Source organism: Poecilia reticulata, chromosome 4 (assembly GCF_904066995.2).
Source record: "Poecilia reticulata chromosome 4, P_reticulata-male-v2, whole genome shotgun sequence".
In the NCBI taxonomy this organism is placed as follows: Eukaryota; Metazoa; Chordata; class Actinopteri; order Cyprinodontiformes; family Poeciliidae; genus Poecilia; species Poecilia reticulata.
The window spans coordinates 4,318,207-4,341,414 of record NC_088833.1 but is presented as its reverse complement, the minus strand read 5'-3'; the positions used below and the strand labels follow the sequence as shown (position 1 = coordinate 4,341,414).

Sequence of the window (23,208 nt, the reverse complement as noted above, 5' to 3'; positions counted from 1 at the left end):
TTTTTCCAGCTGGACCAGTTGCTTGCAGGAACTGCTCCATATTGACATTTGTCTTCAGGCAACAGAAAGATTTGGAAACACCTGAATAAGAACATTACTGAGGCTGTTCTTGTAAAGCTACTTTTAAAAACAAGGATAGTTTACATAAGTTTGAAACCAATTTGTGACATAAATTAAACCTGTTTTATTTTATTTTCAGTGTATAATCATATTATTTCAACCAGGTTTAATCCAATCCAGCTCTTAAACCACAATAATCTACAATTTTATGAAGGCTTTTAACGCAAAATGCATAATCTCCTTACTTTACTTTGGATTTGGTCTTATTTTGTAATGTTGATGTTATTTGTGACATATTTTATGTATTCTCATAAGATGCCCAGCGGGCCCTGGAGCTGCTCCAGCAGTACCGGGTCAAACTGAACCAGAGACAGCAGAACCAGAGTCAGAGCAAACAGGGTTCTGCAGAGGAGGACCGTCAGCTGACGCAGTCTTTGGACCGAGTCATCAACGTCTTCCAAAGTCAACTCTTCAGTGCTCTTCTTGGTAAGAACATTTTGCACAACAAATAGGAACCAGCATCATTTTTTCCTTTTTTAAATAAAAAAAAAGGAGTTTTAGGCTATGAAATGACTAGAAAAGACTGACAAATTGTGAAAAAATGCATAAATAAATGGGGAAAAATATGAACAATGGCGCATTCAGGTCATTATGGAAAGAAATAAATCTGTGGAAAAAAAACCCAGAAATTTTTTAATTAATTAAACTCAGAAGTCTTTGAGTTTGAAAAGTTGAAAAATTGCTAGGAAAAAACAACTCAGAAATGTTCAGATCGATGTCAAAAATCTTCTTCCTAAAAAAATTAGTAAATTTCCATAAAAAAATTCTGAAATTTTGAGATTATCAGAAGTTTTCTAGAAAAAACTAGAAAACTTCTCAGTTTGAAAAGTTGAGAAATGTTTGCCAGAAATTTAATTTACTTATTTTATTATCTGTCTAACATCTCCGTCATAAATATGTGTATCTTAATGATATATTGTTTTATCTATCCTTTAATATTTTTACTCTCATTAAAAAAATAACACCAGTTAGCATTAAATTCCAGTTATTTTCTGTACATTAGTTCTAACTTTTAGCAAACTGCATCTGTTTTTCATAGCATGAAATATTTGGTAGTGTAAACAAGAATATCTCCATTTAAAGTGAAAACCAGTCAGCCAGAGGATCAGATTCGCCTACTGAAGGTATCTGACTTTACATCACCTAAACTACCAAATATCTCTTTTTTTACATGTTTCTGAACTTGTTTGCATAATTTGTTTACATGCCGCTCACCTTTCACTCATTTTCCTCTCTGGTGATAAAGTTGCATCATGATGATGGAAAATGTTTTGTAGTTTAATTCTCTAATTCCTTTAATGAACACTTGATGATTTATAGCAAATGATTCATCTGCAGCTAAAAAAATACTTCTAACATGTGAAAAGCTTGATTTAGCATTAATACAGTGCTTAATACAGCATTAATCTGTTGGCTATTTATTTCAAATTCAAACATATTTTATTAATCCCAGAGGAAAATTAAATATGGTTAGATTCTTCAAAGGATCTGCCAACAGCCAGATCTTAATCTAAACATTTTACAGATTTTTATATTTAAATTAAAACATTTTATTTTACAGATTTTGGTCTAATTTCCAAAGCTTATTTTAAAAATTCCTACTTCAATTTTCCACAAACCACAAGTGTGTCTTTGTTGTTGATGATGATGAATTTTATTTCAGACAGACATTTCACCAAGAGGGAACAAAACATAATAAAAAGTAGAACTTTAATAGTTTTTAAGTGTAAATACAATGCCGTATTATCAAATGTACATGTTTACTCAAACATGCAAATACATCACTTGTTTGGTGATTATGAGTCTGAGAAGAAGTAAGACGTTCTTTTAAATGTTTTTGCGGCATCACAGTTTCCTTTCTCCTCTTTATCTCTTACTAGGCTGTAAAAGTTACCAAACCTTTTGGAGTTTGCTTTGCTGATATGAGCGATGATTTATTACTTAATTGCCTTTGCATGCATACAGGGAGGGGAAGTAAAACCTACATCTTGTGCTACATTCACAAAGTGGCCGTACTGCAAGTGTTACCAAGTGTTTTTGGTCTAGTTTGTAGTAAATATCTAATTACACTTGAAATGAGACAAAATTAACTTAAATGCAACTTTTTAGCAAGATTCAGGAGCTTATTTTATTGAATTGGCAGATTATTCCACTAATAAGGCAAAACTGTTTTGTCATAAGTTATATAATTTACTTATTTCCCATTTTTGAGTAATTATTTACTCAAAACAAGCTCTTATATCTTACTGAAAAGTTATTTGTAAGTTAGTTTTGTCTTATTTCAAGTGTAATAAGATATTTACACTAGAAACTTGACCAAAAATACTTGGTAAGATTTTGTGTTTTTGCAGTGTAGTGGTTTTAATAAGATAAGTGGAAGCTGTTTTAACTTTTCCTTTGAAGGTATGAAAACATGAACACTTTTTGTTGCAGTATTCCATCTGTACACTTGAGGGCCTCAGTGCACCAGGTATCTGTTTGGCTAGCAGTGTTTACATCGAGATGTTTAGAGATTTTTATTTTAATCATATCTAAGTGGCTATTTTCTGAAGGACATTTTTGTTTGCAGTTCATTTTATTTGCTGTTTTATTTTTTATATTTAAAATGTCTTCCAGTTACAGTGTTAAATGTTCATTAGAATTTAAAGTTTATTGATCTTTGGGAATGTGTTCTTTCATAACATTATGTTACTTGAAAATGGTCTCAAAACAACAACATTATCATTTATCGCAATAACTTCTGGGACAATTTATCGTACAGAAAAGTTTGTTATTGTGACAGGCTTATTTGCACATACCTGGTTCTCTGTTTTGTATATTATTATGTTGCAGCAATTGCTTACAACAAAAGAAAACATTATTTATTTGCGTCCCTACAAATATTTAGAAGCATCTACAACTATAAATAGTTGTAAAACACTTTTATCATAATGTCTAGATATGCTATTTACCTTTTGATTAAATTAGTTTTGCTGCCTTTCATGCTTTACAGAGGTGGGCAGAGTACCCACAAATTGTACTCAAGTAAGTTAAACTCCTTCAACATATTTTTACTTAAGTAAAAGTAAAAAGTAGCTAAGACATTACTCAAATAAAACAAAAAGAAAATGTATTTGGTAAAAAAAATTCTACTCAAGTGCTGAGTAACTGATCAAATTATCAATCATTTCATATTTTAAAATTACATAATCAGATGGTCCAAAATATAAAATTAAGTTGAATGTTTGGTATTTTAAGGGCAAAAATGTCATTAATTCATATAAGCAACAAAAAACAACAAAATCAGGCAAAATAATTTTTTTCCAAATCAGTTTCTTTCAATAAAAAAACTTATGAAACTTTAACAGAAACTACAGGTGTTTGTCTGGTGAGTTTTTGGTTAAAATATGTTTGTTTTTCACTCAGTAGGTATAAAATCCAGAAATTTTACTCAAGTAAGAGTAGAAATACTTCATAATTAAATTACTCAAGTAAAAGTATTTTGTACAGCACAGTAAAAGTACGTAAAAAAGAAAAAGTTATTCAAGTAAATGTAATTAGCTACTACCAGCTAAGAGAGATCAGCAGCTGTCACCTTGACTAAATCTGACGGAGAACAGCGTGATTGCAAAGAGGCTTGTAAGAAGGAGCAGCAAAGGTGAGGAAGCTAAAGCAGCTTGACCATAAAGCTCAGTATGACATTTGCTAATTGAAAGGTGAGTGATTAGCAGATGTGATCTGGCTTTGAGTTTGTTCATTCTCTAAGGAGGAAAGGACTCTGTACTTTCTTTTGCAGCCAGTTTGAAATAAAACAATGGTGTTTCCCTCGGTGTTTTATAACCCTGGTGAGCATCATGTAAGTTTGAACAAATATGTAAAAAAAATAATAAAAATGTGCAAAAGTCTTCCAATAACATAATTAGTGATATTTTCAAATTTCCTGTCAACTTTAAACATAACTCAAAAACCTGTTTGACTGCTGCAAAACAGTCGAAACGCTGAGGAAATAAAGTTGGAGGTTTACATCAGTCCAGCAGCTTCTTCCCCTATACACTGAATAAAATACAATAAATAAAGCGACAACTCTCAGTGAAGAGTTAGCAACAGTTAGCAGCAGTTAATATTTGTAAAAATAAACATAGCTAAAAAGTGCAACATTAATTATAACAGTTAAAAACTTATACAAAACATGGCAAAATTACTCTTGAAACTCTGTAAATGATTAAATTTGTCTAAATAAAATATGTGTTAAAATATAACACTTGTAAAGAAAACACAGAGCAGTTACCGACGGCAACAGAACAAAGGGGGAGGAGCTGTCAGTCACTGGTTGCTACGGTAACCACCAACTGTCAAGAGCAGCAGAATGAACTTCGATACATTTTTAGCAAACGACTGGAGAAACAACTTCATGATTAAGTAAAATCAATTCAAAGAATAAATAAACAAATTTGGACAAACTTGACATCTATAATATTGTTAAAATAAAACTCTGGTACACATTGACCAATGTATTTGATGTGTATAATTTTGGCACTCATCAGAATATAATGTTGACTGTATGGTGTTTTCTTTATAACTTTGTAGTTTTCTGTTTTTATTATGTAAAACACTTGAAGCGCCCTGCTGCTGCAGTGCGCTATACAAATAAACCCTCTACTACTGAGCTTAGGAAGTTTTCTCGGGTAAACCTCTGGTGTTAATTATTATAAGTATTACTGCTCCTTATGAACTGTTTAATTTCATTAATTCTTTAGTCATTGTTCAAAGCTCTGATGTCTCCACAGATATACAGGAGTACTACGAGGTGACAGTCCTGCAGGACACTCAGTGTACTGAGAAACTTCCAGCTCCAGCAGAACAATCACCAGCAAGTCCTTCGAGTCCCCCTGCCTCTGGAGAACCATCCAAACCCAGCAAGACCAAGCCTATCAAATCCACCTCCCTACCTAACCAAGATGGAGAGCCTACAAAAACATCGTCTTCTCCTAAAAGACAGCCCAGCTTACCACAGTCTCACTCCGCCAAAGTAAAGTACCGTGCTCCTCCTCCACCAGTCCAACCAGGAAGCTCCAAGTCTGCAGAGGTGGTTATTTCCAAACCCTCTTCACCCAGTGTTACTGTCAGCAGCGTGGAAACTCCCAATGTTCCCACTAAACCATCTCAAAATGGAACCAAATCGCATGCGACCGACGCAAAGTCACAGAGTACAACAACCCCAAAAAACCCAGCTGCCTCTAAAGACCTGAACCTGGTGACTGTCTCCGCGCTCGTCTCCAGCACCATCCAGGGTCTTGTGTCACCAACCACCCCAGATAAAGCTACTCCTACTAGCATCACTCCAACCACCAGTCCTGGTCTAAATACAGGCTCGGGAGCTGGTGTTTCTGCAGCTGCTTCCATCAATAAAGATCCAGGAACAAGCGTCGCCAATGCAAGTAAAAGTCCAACGAGCCCCAGCCATGGAAAATTCACATTCGAGAGCAAAAGTCCAACGAGTCCTTCAGCAAAACAAAGCAAAGGATTTCCTCTTAGGTATGCTAGCGCTCTTATTTCCCTGCTGTTTGAGCAGTGGTAGTAATGCATTTGTTGACAGTTTTGTTATTGAGTAGGACACATTTAACAATAAGAAACAGTTGTCCAAGATGTAATATTAAACGATTATTTTAGTGATCGAGTAATCAATCAGTTGTCCTGTCGATTAATTGACAGTAATCAAATGGAAAACTGTCCTGTTCTGTAGTAACCACTTAAGAGTAAGATGAGGACGAGTGTGGCGCACCGCATTTTGACGTAAACTTTTTGTGTGTGTGTGGCTTCAAAAAACACTAAAGCAAAGGACATAACTTCAGTGTGTTTAATAAAAGCTTGATACAGATACTTAATTTTTTTTATTTATAACAAAAAGCTGTTTTTAATTTCAGTTTCTGTTATTTTGTTAGTTTTAATTAACTTTAAAAACCTTGGTGAGTTCATGCGCTGACATTTCTTTCTTCTTTCTGTTCCCAGTCCAACCAGCCCTGGGCAGGGAAAGGCTACCAGCGATAGCCCCGGCTACGGACCAACCTGCTCCAAGTCGCCTGCAGCCCCACTGGCCTCAAACAAGGTAAGACATTTCTTTATTCTGTGTCTGTGCTGAAGGAAACGTGGAGAAAGTAACTCACTGGTGATGAGCGACTTTAGAGTTTGGTTATGATTTGGTTCCAAAAACGAAACATTCGCCTCTTTTTTTCAGATTTTTCTTTTTCGTTTCATTCCTTTGCAAAGTGCTGGCTGTTTTTAAACAGTTGCATTTTCATGGCTTGCATTACATTATGTGACATGGCAAGTGGTGTCAGTTCACTTTGATACGATAATATGGTTTAGCATTATGCAAAAAAAAGAAAAAAATGTTGGATGATTAATGGAAATAGCATCGCTGGTTTTGACTTGCTGCTGTTTCTGGAGATTTGGCTTGGGATTTATTTGCAGTTCTTATCTAAAGTGTACTTTTTAAGTTATTTTTACAAAATCTGTGAAGAGATATCGGCTCCTGCTGGTCTGAATTGTTGGCATTTCTGTGCTGCTCAGATTCAGTTATAACTGGAAAGAGAAACTTTTGACCAAAATGAAAAATACAGGTGCACTAAATTAGGACATCATTAACAAAATAAAGTTAAAAATGAAACTCAGATATTATATAAACTAAATCAGAGATTAAATGAATGTGTTTCTTTCTGCTACATTTGAGCTCATAACTTAAAGCTACAAAAAAAATAATAATTTCAGACAATTTGGAGAATTACATAAAACAAAAAAAAAAAACTTTTTAGATATTTTATGGCCACATTATCTCCTATACAAGCGTGAAAAATACTTGACTTGACAGTTTTCCAGTAGACACAATGAGAAAAAGACACAAAACATTATTGCTAATTGAGATTCACGTCTATGGAGAATTTTACCAAAACACAACAACTGAAGGAAAAATAAAAGTTGCATAAACAGCAAAAATAACATGAGAATTGGAGATGTGGAAATTTTAGATTAATCTAAAAATGTCTGAGTATTTATTTTTTTACCTTTGGAGCTCAGAAATTTCCAGAAATTATCTCCAAATTTTAAGTGTTTTATTTTTTATCTTTTGAGATTTGTCAATAAAATGATGGGAGGTACTAGACTCAAAAATTGCAGAGCAATAAGTCATGTTCAGTTGAGTTCATGTACTCGACATTTTAGAAAATAAAGAACTGATGATATTTTTGCAGTATCTGTGAAAAAGTTTGTTAATGCTCTTAAAAGTTACAATTAACATTTTAGCTTTCTGAAAAACATCAGAATGAACAGAAATAAATTAAATTAGTGAAATAAACAAAATTATTGACTTCCAATCAAAATTATTATTAATGATGTGTGACTAAAAACATGCTAGGAAATAAAAGTTACATCACTGTGAAGATTTTGGAGCCTCAAGATAATTTCTACCAACAAACTTGAAAGTAGAGCATCTTTGCTATACTGCTGTCACTGTTCACTCTATCTAACCCCCACTTCTACCAGAGACTTGACCTGATAAAGCAGTGGAGAGTGGTGTGTGTGTGTGTGTGTGTGTGTGTGTGTGTGCGTGCGTGCGCGTGTGTGTGTGTAGTATCTGAATTTTTGCATGCGCTCATGTCTGTGTACACATGTCTGTCTGCAAGTGTTTGCCTGTTCATCCATGTGTGTACACCAGTCTCTAGATGCCTCCTGTTTTCTTTCTTTTTTTTTTTTTTATCTGCTGAGTTTGGTTGGCGTGCGTACGCGGATGTATATTTATATACACAGATAAATCTATTTCTGAGCCGTGTGCTCCTCTGCGAGGTCAGAATGTGGAAACCGGCTGCCATTAACCGAAGACGGCAGCTGAGAAACCAGAGAGCGGGTGGAGATGCTACGCTATGGTTACCTTGATTTAGCTGAGCGCTCTGGCGAAAGGACAGGTGGAGAAACGGGGTCAAGAGAAACCGAGGGATAAAAAAACAAAGACAAAGAGACGGCAAAGAGCAACAAATAGCTGTCAGGATGAGGAAGTTGGTCCTGGGAGGTGATTTGGTGAAAGTTAGCCAAGCAGACTGGTGAGGATGGACTGCATCTGCATCCTCACTACGAAGGTGAGACACGAACTTTCAAACCAGGCGATGACTTGAATTTATCCAGTGATTGCAAAACTTACAAGTTTACGTTGTCGTCTTATCTAAGAATATAGTAATAAAACCAAAATTACTTCCTTCCCGGTGTAAGGAAATATTTTTTGTGCAGTCTCTACTCTTTAGAGTAAATATCTTTGTACAGTTGAAATAAAACAAAACTAACTTACAAGTAACTTTTCAGCAAAATGTAGACTTGTTTTAAGTAAATAATTCCTTTATATTGATGAAAAAGTGCTAGTTCCATTGGTAAATTGTTTTACTACTGCACCGTTACCTAGCAACCTCAGCAAAACCCTGCCCGTCACCTAGCAACCGAGTTCTAGTTTCGCTGGCAGTTTATTTCACTTCTTTATTTCACTTGAAACTTGTACTTTTTCATCAATAAAAAGTATATTTACTTAAATAAGCCTCTATATACTGCTGAAAAGTTAATTTAATGTTTGTCTTACTTCAAGTGTAGATCCTAGACCAAAATTATTTGGTAAGATTTTGTGTTTTTATTGTGTCATAGCAACACGAAGGTTTACCTGATGAGTCAAATTAGCCCAATATAACTGGGAACAGACTGTTTACTTGTTGCTCTAATTCAGCAGAGTCAAACTCATTTTCATTTTGGGCCATATCAAAAATCTGAATGTTCTTAAAGGGCCGGTTGTGCCAGAGTATATTGATAAAACCAATTTAACTGTTAAAATATCACTAAATAGCTGCTCCTCCAGGATTTTGTGGTTGTTTTGCAGATTTTGTGGTGCCCATTTAGAAATGTTTGCAAGGAATTTTTACAATATTTGCGCAGATGTGTGATGTTAAATGTGACTTTATTACTCGCCGGATCATTTACGGATTATAACTTGACATCAAGTAGGCTGAGGCCGGAGTCACTTAAACACTCAATGTTTTTGACCAATTTTGAGAAAATTTGCAGTAAAAAAAAATTTGGAGATTTGTTGATTTTGTGTAAATTTTGCAGATTTGTGAAAAACTGAAGGGATTTATTGATGTAATTCAGAGCCTAAAGGGCCACGTAAAAAGCTAAGGCGCGCCAGATTTCGCCCCCGGGCCTTGAGTTTGACACCTCTAATTTCTATCTTTCTATCTCAAAGAAACAGATTTTGTTTTTAGTAGCGGTAATGGAAATCTTGAGCTGTTGTGTAGCTGTCAGTTGAACAACATGTGGCTTCCCGAGAGGCAAGAAACTGGGTTGACGGGACAAACAAAAGACTGCCTGACCCGATGGGAACGCACCAGTTCACTGATCTCTGAAGGAGAGAAAACACTGCAAAAACAGGATGGAAAGCAAGCTAATAAGCTAATATATTAAGCATTTATGAATACTCTTTTATTATTCTTTTGATGATTTATGGTAAAATAGACTTATGATGACGTTGTAAATTTATTTAAAAACTCAAGAGGGATGCCTATGTAAGAAAAATCTTTAAACTTTTGTAAGCAAACCTTAAAATTTGACATTTTTTTTTAGAAATTAAACTATTTTTGAGAATGTATCAATAAAATAAAATATTTTTCTGATATCTGTTGTGTTAGCAACTAGCATTTTCACACACAACTTGCATGTTTTTTAATAACACAATGTTATCTCGTTGGTGCATTGCCACACTGATCCTGCAAGGTTAAAGACGGCGACTTTTGTGACCTTGAAAAGCATGGATTGCTCCACTAAGCCCCCCTAACCCATTAATCTTGCCAGCAGTGGACTTTTCCGAAGTAACCTGGCGAGTCTTGAAAAAGACGGCAGGGATTCCATCTCACATTCATTCACTTAATCTGGTTTACCTGATTATGGTGAGATTAAAAAATGAGAGGGTGATGGCTGAGGTTACAGCAGGAAACCGTCGCGGCACATTCCTCTGAGTTCCAACTTTTACACGTTTCTAGTGTGACAACAGCAAAGTTGTAGTATGTAACTTTATAAAAATATGTTTTTTTGCATATTTGTTAAAACTGTCACCATGTTGTGTTACGAGACCGATAATCTGAAGAGATCAAGCTAATCCACCTCAGCTCAGTGCTGCTACTAGCTGAAGAAATACACCGCTCCTGCCCAAAAACAACCAATCAGAGCGAAGAGGAGGGGCTTGGTGCTGTCAATCAACCTTATGTACTTGCTGCTAAATGTGCTAAAGGCAGAGAAACAACTCACCATTACAGAAAATTCATTTATCTGTCAGCAGCTATGGTAATTAGCATTAGCATTCACGACAGGATCTGCTACCAGGGATAAGCTTACAAGTTGATTGACAGCTCCAAGTCCCGCCTCCTAGCTCTGATTGGTTAGGATGGTTTTTTCACAGATTGTTAGTGACAGTTTCAACAAATATGTAATATTATATATATATATGTATGCACCATGCTAACTAGCCTTAGCATTTTTAAATAGGTTTAAAAATTACAAATTTCACTTAAAACATGGGAAAATGTAATCAATATTGAAAGAAGGTCTTATATCTTGCTGAAAAGTTACTTGTAAGTTAGTTTTGTCTTATTTGAAGTGTAAAATCTTTGCACTAGAAACTAGACCAAAAATGATAAGTTTTCTGTTTTTTCAGTGAATATGTTTTGATTTTAGAATATTTGGTATTTGACTCATTCTCAGTAAGTATTTCTTCGATCTTTCCCAATCCTCTTTCCCTCTTTGATTTAGCGAGTCTTAAATGCAGCTCTGGTTTTATCAGTAATTGCCGTTTGGCTTTTCTGTCACTGTCCCATTATTCGTCAGGAGTGCTGGAGTTCCTCCTAAGAGGCTTACCTTAGGCTCCTAATAGACTTTACGAAGGTGGAGCTATTTTAGGACGGACAAAGAAGCGAAAAGCAAAAAATAGAGACGAATGCACTCTGACGTTTACTGCATGACGTTGCTGCGTACTCAGTTTTATTTGGCTTTTTCAAACTTCGTTTTGCCTAAAAATGACACTGCAGCTGACCTTTCATCCGGCTGGCGCTGTGATGGGACTTGGAGGAGGGGAAATGACCAAGTCGTGATTTAATGGGGACCAGAACCTCCAAATGAGATGGAAACAAGAGATCTGGTTCTGAGTAGGACTAACAAAGGAATGTAAGACTCTGTTTACCTCCATCTACAAAAACTCGAGAGAAAAGATGAAAAGTCTTAAAGGATTTGTGAAGTAAAGGAAAAAACCGGGTCGGGGCTTTGGATTTACCTGCTGGTCCAGCATGCATGAGCGCTACTTTTAAAGATGGAGCACAGCAACTCTACTTCTGCAGACTATGTAACGTATTTATTTTGTTCAAAAAATAAATTTAGTCCTTTCATTTTTTAGTTTTTATAATATGACTGATGAAAAAAATGTGGAATTTCATTCATCGTGTTTTTTAAATTTAGCTTTAAACGAGTTGATTTTACATCAAGCACATTTCTGTTCTATTATATATATATATTTTTTAAATGAGGTTCAGAGTAAAGACAAAACTTACTCAAAAGTAACTTTTTAGCTTGTTTTAAGTCAATAATTCCTTAATATTAATGAAAATTTACTAGTTCCTCTTGCAGATTGTTTCACTTATAACGTTAGAAAAAAGTGAAATAATCTTCCAGGGGAACTAGAACTGCGTTGCTAGGTAACGGGCTGGGCTTGGCTGGTGTTGCTAGGTAACGGGCTGGGCTTGGCTGGTGTTGCTAGGTAACGGCACCTATTTCCCTTGTGAAATAGGTGAAATAATCTGCAAATGTAAGTGCAACTTTCTCATCAATATTAAGGAATTATTTACTTTAAAAAAGCTGCTATGTCTTGCCGAAAAGTTACTTGTAAAGTCACGATATACAAACCAATTAATCGCTTAATAAATTAAACGATCTCAAAGATTTATTGTTTTTCTCTTGTCTCTTTGTACCAAAATTGATTTTCAATCTGGTGTTTTGGTTTCAAAACTGGTAGAAAGAGACTTCATAACGCTTTTTATTTATTGTTTCTGATGTTTTGTTTATTTATTTTGGATATTTAAAATGTCTTTCCGTTCCAGCGTTTAAATGTTCATTAGAATTTAAAGTTTATTGTTCTTTGAGAATTACTTGAAAATTGTCAACAATATTTATCGCAATAAGTTCTGGGACAATTTATCGTCCAGGCTGGGCCTAATTTCAATATTTATTGTAGAATCTAGACAAAATGTTTCTGTTTTTACAGTGCATATAAAGGCACTTGACTCAGTCAGATTCAGCTTAAGTAAGCAGACATTAACAACTTATTTCCTTAAGCAAAATTACACCTTTTGGGGCATCAAAATACAGAATCTTGTCCATGTTTTAGGAACTGTGTCAGACGTTGTGTGCAGCAGCGTTTCTGGCTGACGTTCAAGAACAGCTGAGTGACTGAAGCGCATTAGTCGGTGGAGGAGTTGTGGATTCACTAAGCTTAGCACCTTGCTAACTGTTTCAGAGAAACCACACGCTTCAGACAAAGTCTGCTTAATGCAGCACTGCGCAGATTTACAATCTAATATTACAAATATAAATAGAAAGTTAAGTGGACATTTTGGTATTTCAATGACAACAATTCATATAAATAACAAAAAAATAACAAAATTAGGGAAAATAATTTGTCTCCAAATCAGTTTCGTTCAATAAAAAACCAATGAAACTTTAACAGAAACTGCAGGTGTGTGTCTGTGTCTGGTGAATTTTTGGTTAAAACATGTTTGTTTTTCATTCAGTGGGAAGAAAATCCAGAAATTGTACTCAAGTAAGAGCAGAAATACTTCATAATTAAATTACTGAAGTTATTGTAATTGAGTAATTGTAACCAGCTACTGCTTATCCGTAGTAGGAAGGAAACTACAATAGTTTATACAGTCGACCCTGAGCAGCAAATCCCATTAGGTGGACGACTAATCTTTGCTATATGCAGACATTCACCACAAGAACAAGAGGAGATATAAAATATAGAAACAATTCATCTGAAAACCAATTATTTTCCAGCTCCGTTTTTAGTCGACAGGAGTCAGACTGATTTATTTATCCCGCTGAGTCTTGGACTCCATGATGTTCTGCCAAACCAGATCGCTCATCCGATCCGATCCTCACATGATTTTGTGTCAGCGTTCCAAAGAGTTTTCCTGTAAATGATTAATGCGACCGAAGTCAGGCGACTCTGCAGCTCCAGCACAGTCGGCTCTCCCAGATCTTCTGTTTTTCTGTCCTGGTGCAACGTCGAATCGTCCCCCAGGCAAACACAACCTGAAACAATTAGTTCCCATATTTCACTTTGTCTGGTTAATTATTGTGCACCAGAAGCTAACATTATTACTGTCGCTCAGCAGGTGTTGAATCAAAATCTGTCTAGTTTGTTGTTCCGCACTAAAAAAAAGAAGAAAATGGAGCTCCAAATTAAAAAAATTACGATAATTTGTTGCATGTAATCGAATTAAGTTTGTCAAACTTTATTAAACATTAACCTTTGCTTGGATAAACGTAATTTAGTCACTCGTTAATGAAATGAATGACTTTATTTTTAAGTTGGATCTCCATTTTTTTCAGTGTGGTTTCACTAAATCGGCTTCACATGATACATAAATAAGACAAAGATACATATTCATCTAATTTTTTACAAAATAGTTAATATAACAACGATAATGCAAAAAATAACAATGATAGCTTAGTCAGCTTTATAGAAGAGGATTAGGACCTCTAGGGAAAGAAATCACAATTTCAAACTTTTTTTTTTTAGAATTTTGATTTTAAACCCAGAATTTGACTTTTTTTTTTCCCTTGAAATTTTGACTTTTTTTTCCCAGAGTTTTGACTTTTTTCAGAATTCTGACTTTTGTTTCTAAGAATTCTGACTTTTGTTTCTAAGAATTCTGACTTTTGTTTCTAAGAATTCTGACTTTGATCTCAGATTTCTGATTTTAACCTTCTGAGATCAAAAGTCAGAATTCTGAGGAAAAAGTCTGATTTTGTTTTTGCCCTAATATTCTTCCGTATGTCATAGTGAAGATCTGCTCTGTTGCCAACATAAAATAAATATTAAAGTTGTATTTTGCTGGATTATTAAATATTAATTTGCTGCATACTTCTCTTTCTTCCATCAGGTTTCATTTTGTTTGTTTTCTTAGTTTTGAAAACCCTTTTGAAAAATAAATCAGACTATTTTTTAACGCTTCCCCTAATTTCTTCCATTACTTTAATAAGTATTTATAGTAAATGTTTGGAAATGTAATTTTAAGAAGTTAAACACATTTTTTGCATAATCAGGGTGATTTACAGGAAGTAAACATGTGGAACAGACAAAATCCCAGAAAGAAATCTAGAAATATAAATGCAGCATCTTAACTTATCGATTAAATTCTTACTGTCTCGTCTCTTTTGGTGCCAAGTTTCAGTCTTATCGTCGTGTTTTGATCAGGTACTTTGCTGTAAATCAGTCAAGATTTGTCATAAATTGGCAAAATCACGAGTTGATTTATTTTTAAAAGCTTCTTATAAATTAAATATAGTAAATGCAACATGTGTAGCATCTTTTCTAGTGTTTGTTAGCAACAAGCTAACAAAATTAGCTTCAGTTGAGTCAGTTTGGAGCTGATTTATTTATTTTTTACACTATTTGTTTTTAAAGCTTAATGAGGTTCAGGTCATTAAATAGTTGAATAACTTCAGATATTGCTGTGTTCATGTTTTGCCACATAGTGGCACTGTATGAATGGATGTTACAATTTATGACCCCAACTGAAGAGCCATAAAATGCTTCCTAATGCAAAACCTTCACATCTACAACTCGGCTTCATCAGCAGCTGAAACGTCTCTTAGTATCTATAATTACTAAAGGCTCTAAAAATAACCTCCCGCTAATATTTCCCTTCTGCCCAGTTGATTCTTGCTGGGATGTTTCAGAACCGAGACGATGATGGACCCAGTTATCGGTAACCTGAATTCACAGCTGCTTAAACAAATTTTAAATGTTGCTGCCTGCAGTTGTTGGGAATTGCTCGACGTGGAGAACGTTTCGATTGGCTGGGAGAGAGCGAAGAGACTGACATGCTAGCAGTGTGGTTATTTCTGTGCTGGCTGACCTACTAATGTTTACATGCAGTGCATCATTAGGAGGCTTCCAGCCTCATCCTGACACGTTTTTAGTTTTTATTCTTCCAGCATCTGGAGAGATGTTGGTATTAAAGCCAGTTTTAAAAATTACAGTTTTTTTTTTTTTTGCTTTTGGCTTTTTCTGTGTAAATTTTTACTGTGTATTTTTAGTCAGAGCTGGACAGTAACTTGTTACATTTGCTCAGTTACATTTATTGAGTAACGTTTTTGAAACAAAATCTGCATTTTGGAGTATTTTTACTAGGTTTTTATTTCTACTTGACTAGTTTTATCTTCTCTTGGGTGAAATTTATGTATTTTCTACCCGCTGGATGAAAAACAAACATGTTTTAACCAAAAATTCACCAGACACAGACACACACCTAAAGTTTTTGATAAAGTTTGTATAAGTTTATTATTGAAAGAAACTGATTTTTAAAACGTTTGGTCTTTTTTTTAGTTATATGAATTATTGTCATTTTTAAAAATACCAAAATCTCCATTTTACTCCTTAAAGTAATGTTTTTCTGAAGTTACTCAGGTAAATGTAACTAGTTACTGCTCAGCTCTGCTGTAGTTTATAAAGTAGATTTTTTGTCACAATCTTTTTCCGTTTTTCTTTTTTTTCCGTTGTTTTCTTTGGTGACCCCAAGTGATGCTTTGTTCTCTTCCTGCTCTGCATTCTCCCACTTTCCGTCTTATTTACCGTCACGCTGAGTTGTTTGTTTTCAACTGAAGGTGAGAAGCCAAAGGCAGCCGCAGAGACACCACTGTGTGTGTGTGTGTGTGTGTGTGTGTGTGCGTGTGTGTGTGTGTGTGTGTGTGTGTGTGTGTGTGTGTGTGTGTGTGTGTGTGTGTGTGTGTGTGTGTGCGTGTGTGTGTGTGTGTGTTGTAGCCCAGATGGCCCAGCCGTCAGCATCAAGAGCCTCATCTGAGCTTGAGTTGTTTGACTTCCACTGCCCTTCTTTCTCTCTTTCTTCTTTTTTTTAATAACTCATTTCTCACTGAAATCAAAAATGTTAAACTATCTGGTTTCATTTAACTAAAAGCAAATTACCAAAATATTGCTGCTTATATTTAATTTACTAGTGAGCCAGTTGTTAATTGCCTTCTTTGTTCTTTTTTGGTGTCTTAATAGTTTCCATATTAATCCAGAAGGTAATTTGTTTAATTAAATCAGCTACAAACAAAAACTAGAAACTTTTGTTTATTGTTATTTATTTGGATCCTCATTGACCATTGCAGAAACAATGACTACTCTTCCTGGAGTCCACATCATAAACAAACAATTTATTACAAAAATAGTTACATGCACTTGACATAATATTAGAAAGATGGCGTGTTAACTCATAAAAGCACAGTTTTAGCACCTTATGTAATGTGTATAATGTGTTTTTGCAGTATGCTCTACTAGATTTGGTCTTTTTTGGTTTTTGAACTGAACCGAAACACTGAATTCTGCAGCACATCTACATGTTAAGGTTTCATAGTCAAGCTAGCATAACTGAACTACTTCCCTCTCGCGCGCTATTTTTTTCTTAATTAAAACTTTTTCCTGGCCTTGTTACTTAGTTGTCAGCACTGCATCCCCTTTTCTTTAATATATCTGGCATATATTTAAGATTTATCATGTTATATTGATTACGTGACAGCTACACAACCAATGCTAATCATTGTCGGCTAGCAGCTTTTTGCCCTCCAGCAGGGAGATTGGGACGGGATCTTTAACCATGGCGCCGGTCTGGACACACCATGAGTTAAACTGTCTCTAAACTGGATAGTTCATTATTAGTTTTAATACTAACGCATAAAAAGGTTGGCCAGAAAGTACTGTAATGTTCTCCAAAAGGCTGAGTTCTCAGCAGTTTAGATTAATGATTATTCTTGGCAAAAAGGAGGGCAGCAGACATAAAAAAATAAAAAAACTCAAGGCAAGGACCAGCTGGGTCAAACTTGTTTCCAGCTGAGAGGATGGCGAGCCACGATAAATTATTGCCTGATTATAGAGGCTAAAGCAGAGTCAAAATTCTTCCTCTGGGGCTGGAAGTTCGAGAAAAAAAACTTCATACAAGTTGATGTTCATATTATGTTTACTGGGACAGTGAATTAAACCTAAAACATTTATTTAGAAGAATATCTAACAGTGTGAAACTGTTTCTGCAGGGAAAGTAACCAAAATATTTTCATTGTGAATCACAAACTGCATTTAATTTTACAAATGTGAGTAAAAAAAGTCACTTTTGCTGTTGTGGTGTTTGCATTAAATAAGAGAAGCAATTAAAATCACACAAGAATAATTTGTCCAGCGATGAGTAATAGAAAAATAAGCCACGCGAATAAACTCCAACCACTTCCTGTTGTCTTCTTCTTCATGGTTTCTGACAGAAGTAACATCCGGCTGTTGATCATGTGACTCATGCGGAAAAAAACTGTATCCATTGAAGTTTTGTGGAATAAATCAAATTTGATACGAAAAACAAAAACTCACCTCAACCTGGAGCCAAAAATCTTTATCAAAAATGATTTTTTTTCTTCAAATTGGCAAATTTATTTTCGAAATGTCAAAATGCGCAAATATATTCTCAATGGAAACACAGCTACTGATTTATGTTTAAAAAAATTTATGAAAAAAGCTGAAAGGGCATCAGTCGTCTTTGTTTCTTTTGTTATTATCCTTTAACCAGATGATTTGATTGAGAACAAATCCCAATTTTCAACGACGACCTGCTCAGAAAACATGTAAACATCATACAACAAAATATCATAAACAGAGAAAAAGTAACAAAATACAATCATATTCACACTAAACACAAGTAAACAGTTTTTAAAAGTATATATATTGATCGATTACGATGGTTTTGACCAGAGGTGAGTACAAAAATGTACTCACATAAGATTAGAGCAACTTCAACATATTTTTACTCAAGTCAAAGTAAAAAGTAGCCAAGAAAGTAATTACTTCATAAAAAAAGATTTGGTGTAAAAAGTCTAGTCAAGTACCGAGTAACTGATCAAATTATCAATACATTTAATTTTATTTAAAAATGACTTCATCATCAGATGGACCAAAATATAAAGTTGAGTGAAAATGTTGGTATTTTAACGACCAAAACAACAAAACATTCACATAGGTAGCAAAAAAAACAAACTAAATCAAGCAAAATAAAATGTTTACAAATCAGTTTTTTCAATAAAAAACTTATAAAACTTTAACAGAAACTGCAGGTGTTTGTCTGTGTCTGGTGAATTTTTGGTTAAAACGTGTTTGTTTTTCACTCAGTGGGGAGAAAATCCAGAAATTTTACTTAAGTAAAAGTAGAAATACTTCATAATAAAACTACTCAAGTAAATGTAAAAAGTACAGCGTAGTAAAGATACTCATAAAAGTAAACTTTTCCAATAAAAGTACTTTACTCAAGTAAAAGTAATTAACTGTAACTCTGTTTGTTACTGAGTTGGTACTGAAGCTTTAATGTTTTTTGCAAGATGACAACTTTTCAATTTAACATTATGTCTTAAAACATTTATTATTATATTAGCTTAAAGGAGGCGAACATGACACAAACTGCAGAGTTTGCACATTTTACTATTTAATATGGTTTATGTGCTGAGATAGCAGATGTGCAAACACTGAGGTGTTGAGTTGAAACCTGCCGGGTCATCGAGGAAAAAAAAAAGTTGCTTAGCTGTTAATGAAACTCTGCTGGACGTTTTCTAAAAATAGGCTGCAGCAATTAAATAATGTACATGCAAGTTCCCATCACCAATGTCTCACTGTACAGCTGACCTCTTACAGTTAATGAATTAGATTTTAAAACGAGGTTCCTTTCATCACACTAAGGTTCAGACCTTTTGATTCTGCAGCTAAAGCTTCATAATTCTCCAGTTCAGCATCGGCTTTGTTTTCTTAAATGAAAATTTGCTCCAGCTGCAGGTCCTTTCTGAGAATATCACAACAAGCTGTGGAGTGTTTTTAACCAGCTGAAGCATCAGAATGGCAGCTCTGTGTTTTTCCATTTTGTTCTATTTTTGCTGCCGTTTTGCTCCAAATGGCCTTTTTCAAAAAGAGTCAAGGTGAAAGTGGCGATTGAACACTTTACACTATTTATACCTCAAATAAAAATGTTTCAAGGAAAGACACTCCAAAAACACGAAATCTTACCAAGTAATTTCAGTCTCAAGTTTCTAAATATTTCAGTTCACTTGAAATAAGACAAACTTACAAGATATAGCAGCTTATTTTAAGACAACAATTCCCCAATTTTGATGAAAAAGTTCTAGTCTAGACTTCCAGATGAGAAGGTGAAGCAACAATATTTGCTTAATTTCTTCTCTTTCGGCAAATGTTTTGACTTGATTTAACTGTTTAACCCGCAGTCTTAGCGCGACGCTCAGGAAGAGCGCAGCAGATATCACGGTCGGCCAACTGGTTAACCCATCAGGTAAAAAGCTCAGATGGGATCCAAGCGACCGCTCTTTGAGCTACAAGGGATCAAACGCCTCTCATTCATTCTCAGCTTAATGAAAAAACGGCAAATAAATAAAAGTAAACTGACCAATAGCATTACACATTGTGCAAACGGCAGCACTAAGGTGCCAGATTGCTTAGATTGGCATTAAGACTAAAGTAACCATGGACGTTCAGACAGTAATGAGGGAGGCGATTTTATTGGTATAGATTCGGTATTCATAGATTTTTCTGTGGACCACAACTCCAAATTATTGCTGAAGTAGTTCCTGTTTGTGTCTTACTACTTAAATCTATGATATTTAAAAAAACGCAGCTTGGTAAGCTGAAATATTGAGACGCGATGGTGATTAATACGATATTAGCTGCCGCTTGCAAAGCAGCCAATCAAGGAGCCCCATTTATTTTCCTTAGTGCTGATTGGTTGTAGCCCCAACAGCAAAGAAAAGGAAAACTATGAATGTTAGCTTTAGTGTAAAATGCTAAAATAATAATAGTTTGAAGTAAATTTCATACATTTTCAGCTATTAAAATGTCCCAATTTCAAGAAAATCTTGTCTCAAGTCTTTACTACACAAACCTACATTGAGCCAAATAAATTACCGTATTTAATGGAAACACCACAACTGCAAAATTATGTTTGTTCAACATTAGCAGAACATCAACAAAGATTCGCTCCTTTAGAGCTAATCTAAAAACAGACATCTGTGACCTAATGCTGCATCTATTCAGTTGATTTCACTTTAAAAATGGCTGCTGCGCCACAAACAGACAAGGATAGAAACCAAACGTGTCAGTTTATTGTATGACTTTTAATGAGGAACGATTGGAGAACAGCCGTTAATCATAACAAGCCCTCGGTGTAATGGCCGATTCGCAGCGTTAACGTTCTTACACTTTATAAGTAATTGTGATTAGAAATTAAATATCGCATCGTGGCGAAGGCACGCGTCTAACCAGTGGTAACCATGGAGGCAATGCGGCATAAAACACTGGTTAGCATCTCGTCGTTTGTACGTTTTTAATGCTGCTCCGATGTAAAGGGGAAACGCTGTTTATGACATAGTGAGATAAATAATGTGTGAATTCAGGCAAAGTCGGTAATTTGATCAACACATCAGGAGGGAGCAGGTGCGGGTCGGTTTCTAAGCTAGCTGTTTCAAACTTTTGTCCGTCTATGAGCCCCAACCAGGTGTATATTACGTTCACAGACAAATTAGCTCGACTCGAACAGGTAGAAACCAAGAATAAACAGAAAAAAACAACTTTGGAAAACAGTTTCAGTCGCTCTGTTCAATACTCCGTCCCTCATTTCCGACATCCGTCTTGGCGCCTCGGATGATTAAGTGATGTAGTTGCAAAGGGTCAATTTCTCTTTCTGTGTCTTTGTTTCTATTTCTCATTGATTTTTGTGTTGGGAGGCGGGCTAAGGGAGTCAGTGGAGCGAACCGGGAGAGAAAGAGAGGGAGAGGAAGAGAGGGAGAAGGACAGCGAAAGAGAGGGAGAAGCAAACAGTCATACAGACAGAAACAGAGGAGACACAGAACCGGGACTGCCGCTGCTACCGAGGAGGACTCATACATTCTGACACACATTTTTTTAAATTTTATTTTATCTTTTTACTGCACACACACATACAGCCAGGTCGACACACTCCCAACTGAAAACACACGTGCTAACCCACTTCGACACACACATCTACACATGCTGAAGCCCAGGCAGACAGGGACCATGTTGCTCCTCGCGTCCTGACCGGCTATGAGGATCCCACTGATGAAGATGATGCTGATGAGAGCAATGAAGAGTGTGAGGGAGAGGACGCCGGCCTGCCACAGCTGAGGGTGGCGGTGGGATTTGGCGAAGGGGGCGCTGGTAGAAGAGCAGGGGACGGCGGGACAGGATGGAGCGCGGTTGATACAACACATGCATGTGCATGTGTGTGTGTGTGTGTGTGTGTAAGCGTGAGCAAGCGCGTGGAGGTGTGTGAGTGAGGAAAAGTGTGCATGAAGGCTAGGATGCCCCCCCAGCGTGGGACCAGCTAGCTAACGTTAGCCACATGTTGTGCCACTGCAAGGTAGCATGCACCAACAACACCATATCTCTGATGTTTGGATGCAAGGTAAGTGGAGTTGGGGAGTGGAGGAGAGAGAGGGGGGGGGGATCTGGTCTGAGAGTTTGTTTCCTGCAGCACAATGTGAGAAAAGATGACAAAACCAGGAAGATAAAACCCGTTAGTTTGATATGTTACAGGATTCTGTTGGATTTAGTTTCAAAAAGAAAGTTTCCTCCATGTTGTTAAAGTCGGAGTTGTGTAGTAACTAGATATGTTTATGTTTACTTAAGTTAGTTTTGTGGAAAAGAAGAAACTTTTAGGAGTAAACATGTTTACAAAAATTCACCAGACACAGAAACACACACCTGCAGTTTTGGTTAAAATTTCTTATTGAAAGAAACTGATTTAGAAAAATAATATTTTTCCTTATTTTGTTATTTTTTGTTACTTAAATGAATTATTGTAATTTTTGTCACTTAACTTTACATTTTGGTCCATCTGATGATGTAATTTTTAAACATTAAATGATTGATAATTTGATCAGTATTGAAGTAAACTTTTCTACTTGAGTAATTTCTTGGAGTTTTTACTTTAATAAAAATATGTTGAAGTAGTGCTACTTTCACTTGAGTACAATTTTGAGGTACTCTGCCCCCTTCTGGTTAAATGAGAGTACTGCAACTTCTCACTGTAAGATCGCAGGTCAAAAGGTCACAAGCTATTTAAAGTTCCTGTTTGCAACCAGAATGACTGAAGGGATGTTGGGAAGTAATTATTGTGTAGTTTAGGATCGTGTTGATGTTAGCAAACCATTACTGATTAAATTTCCGACAAAAAGTTGAGAAGATTTGCAGGAGTCCCAACAGACAGGAGACTTGTAACGTTACCTAAAATAAAAAAAGACATCATATGTTGTAAATTAAAGCTGAATCATACAACTTGTATACTTACTTATCTTATGACAGGTATCATGTAAGACAGATAATCTGTGGCCAGAACTGCAGAAATGCACCACTCAGTGAGAAACAACCAATCAGAGCGAGGAGGAGGGTCTTAGCGTTGTCAATCATTCTCATGCTCATCCTGGTTCACCACAACTTAGACTGCAACGAATGCTAATGCTAGTTAGCATAGCCTCAGATGACTGTTTCCTGTTGTTTTCCCGCCTTTAGCACATTGTAAATGAGGTTGATTGACAGCGCTAAGACCCTCCTCCTGGCTCTGATTGGTTGGTTTTATCCAGGATTGGTGAATTTTTTTGAGGTGTAGCCCAAATTTTTTCACATTTTACCTCTCACAACATAGTTAAATTTTTAATAAAAGTTATTCACAGCATCTCTGAAACTAATTAATATTTTAAGGTATT

At 35.6% G+C, this 23,208-nt stretch overlaps 1 protein-coding gene across 7 annotated transcripts in view; it reads left to right on the top strand.

Moving 5' to 3' along the window:
• LOC103463088 (discs large homolog 1-like protein) overlaps positions 1-23,208 on the top strand; it is a 122,137-nt gene that overhangs the window by 1,327 nt on the left and 97,602 nt on the right. For 4 of the 7 annotated variants that reach the window (XM_008406246.3, XM_017304455.2, XM_017304454.2 and 1 more), the window contains exons 2-4: positions 376-546; positions 4,887-5,634; positions 6,109-6,205. In XM_008406246.3, coding sequence (XP_008404468.2) covers positions 376-546; positions 4,887-5,634; positions 6,109-6,205 — 1,016 coding nt within the window. Of the gene's footprint in view, positions 1-375; positions 547-4,886; positions 5,635-6,108; positions 6,206-8,183; positions 8,229-11,200; positions 11,516-21,716; positions 21,909-23,208 lie in introns of those variants that run through there. The other 3 variants (XM_008406244.3, XM_008406243.3, XM_008406242.3) reach the window with 3 other exon arrangements.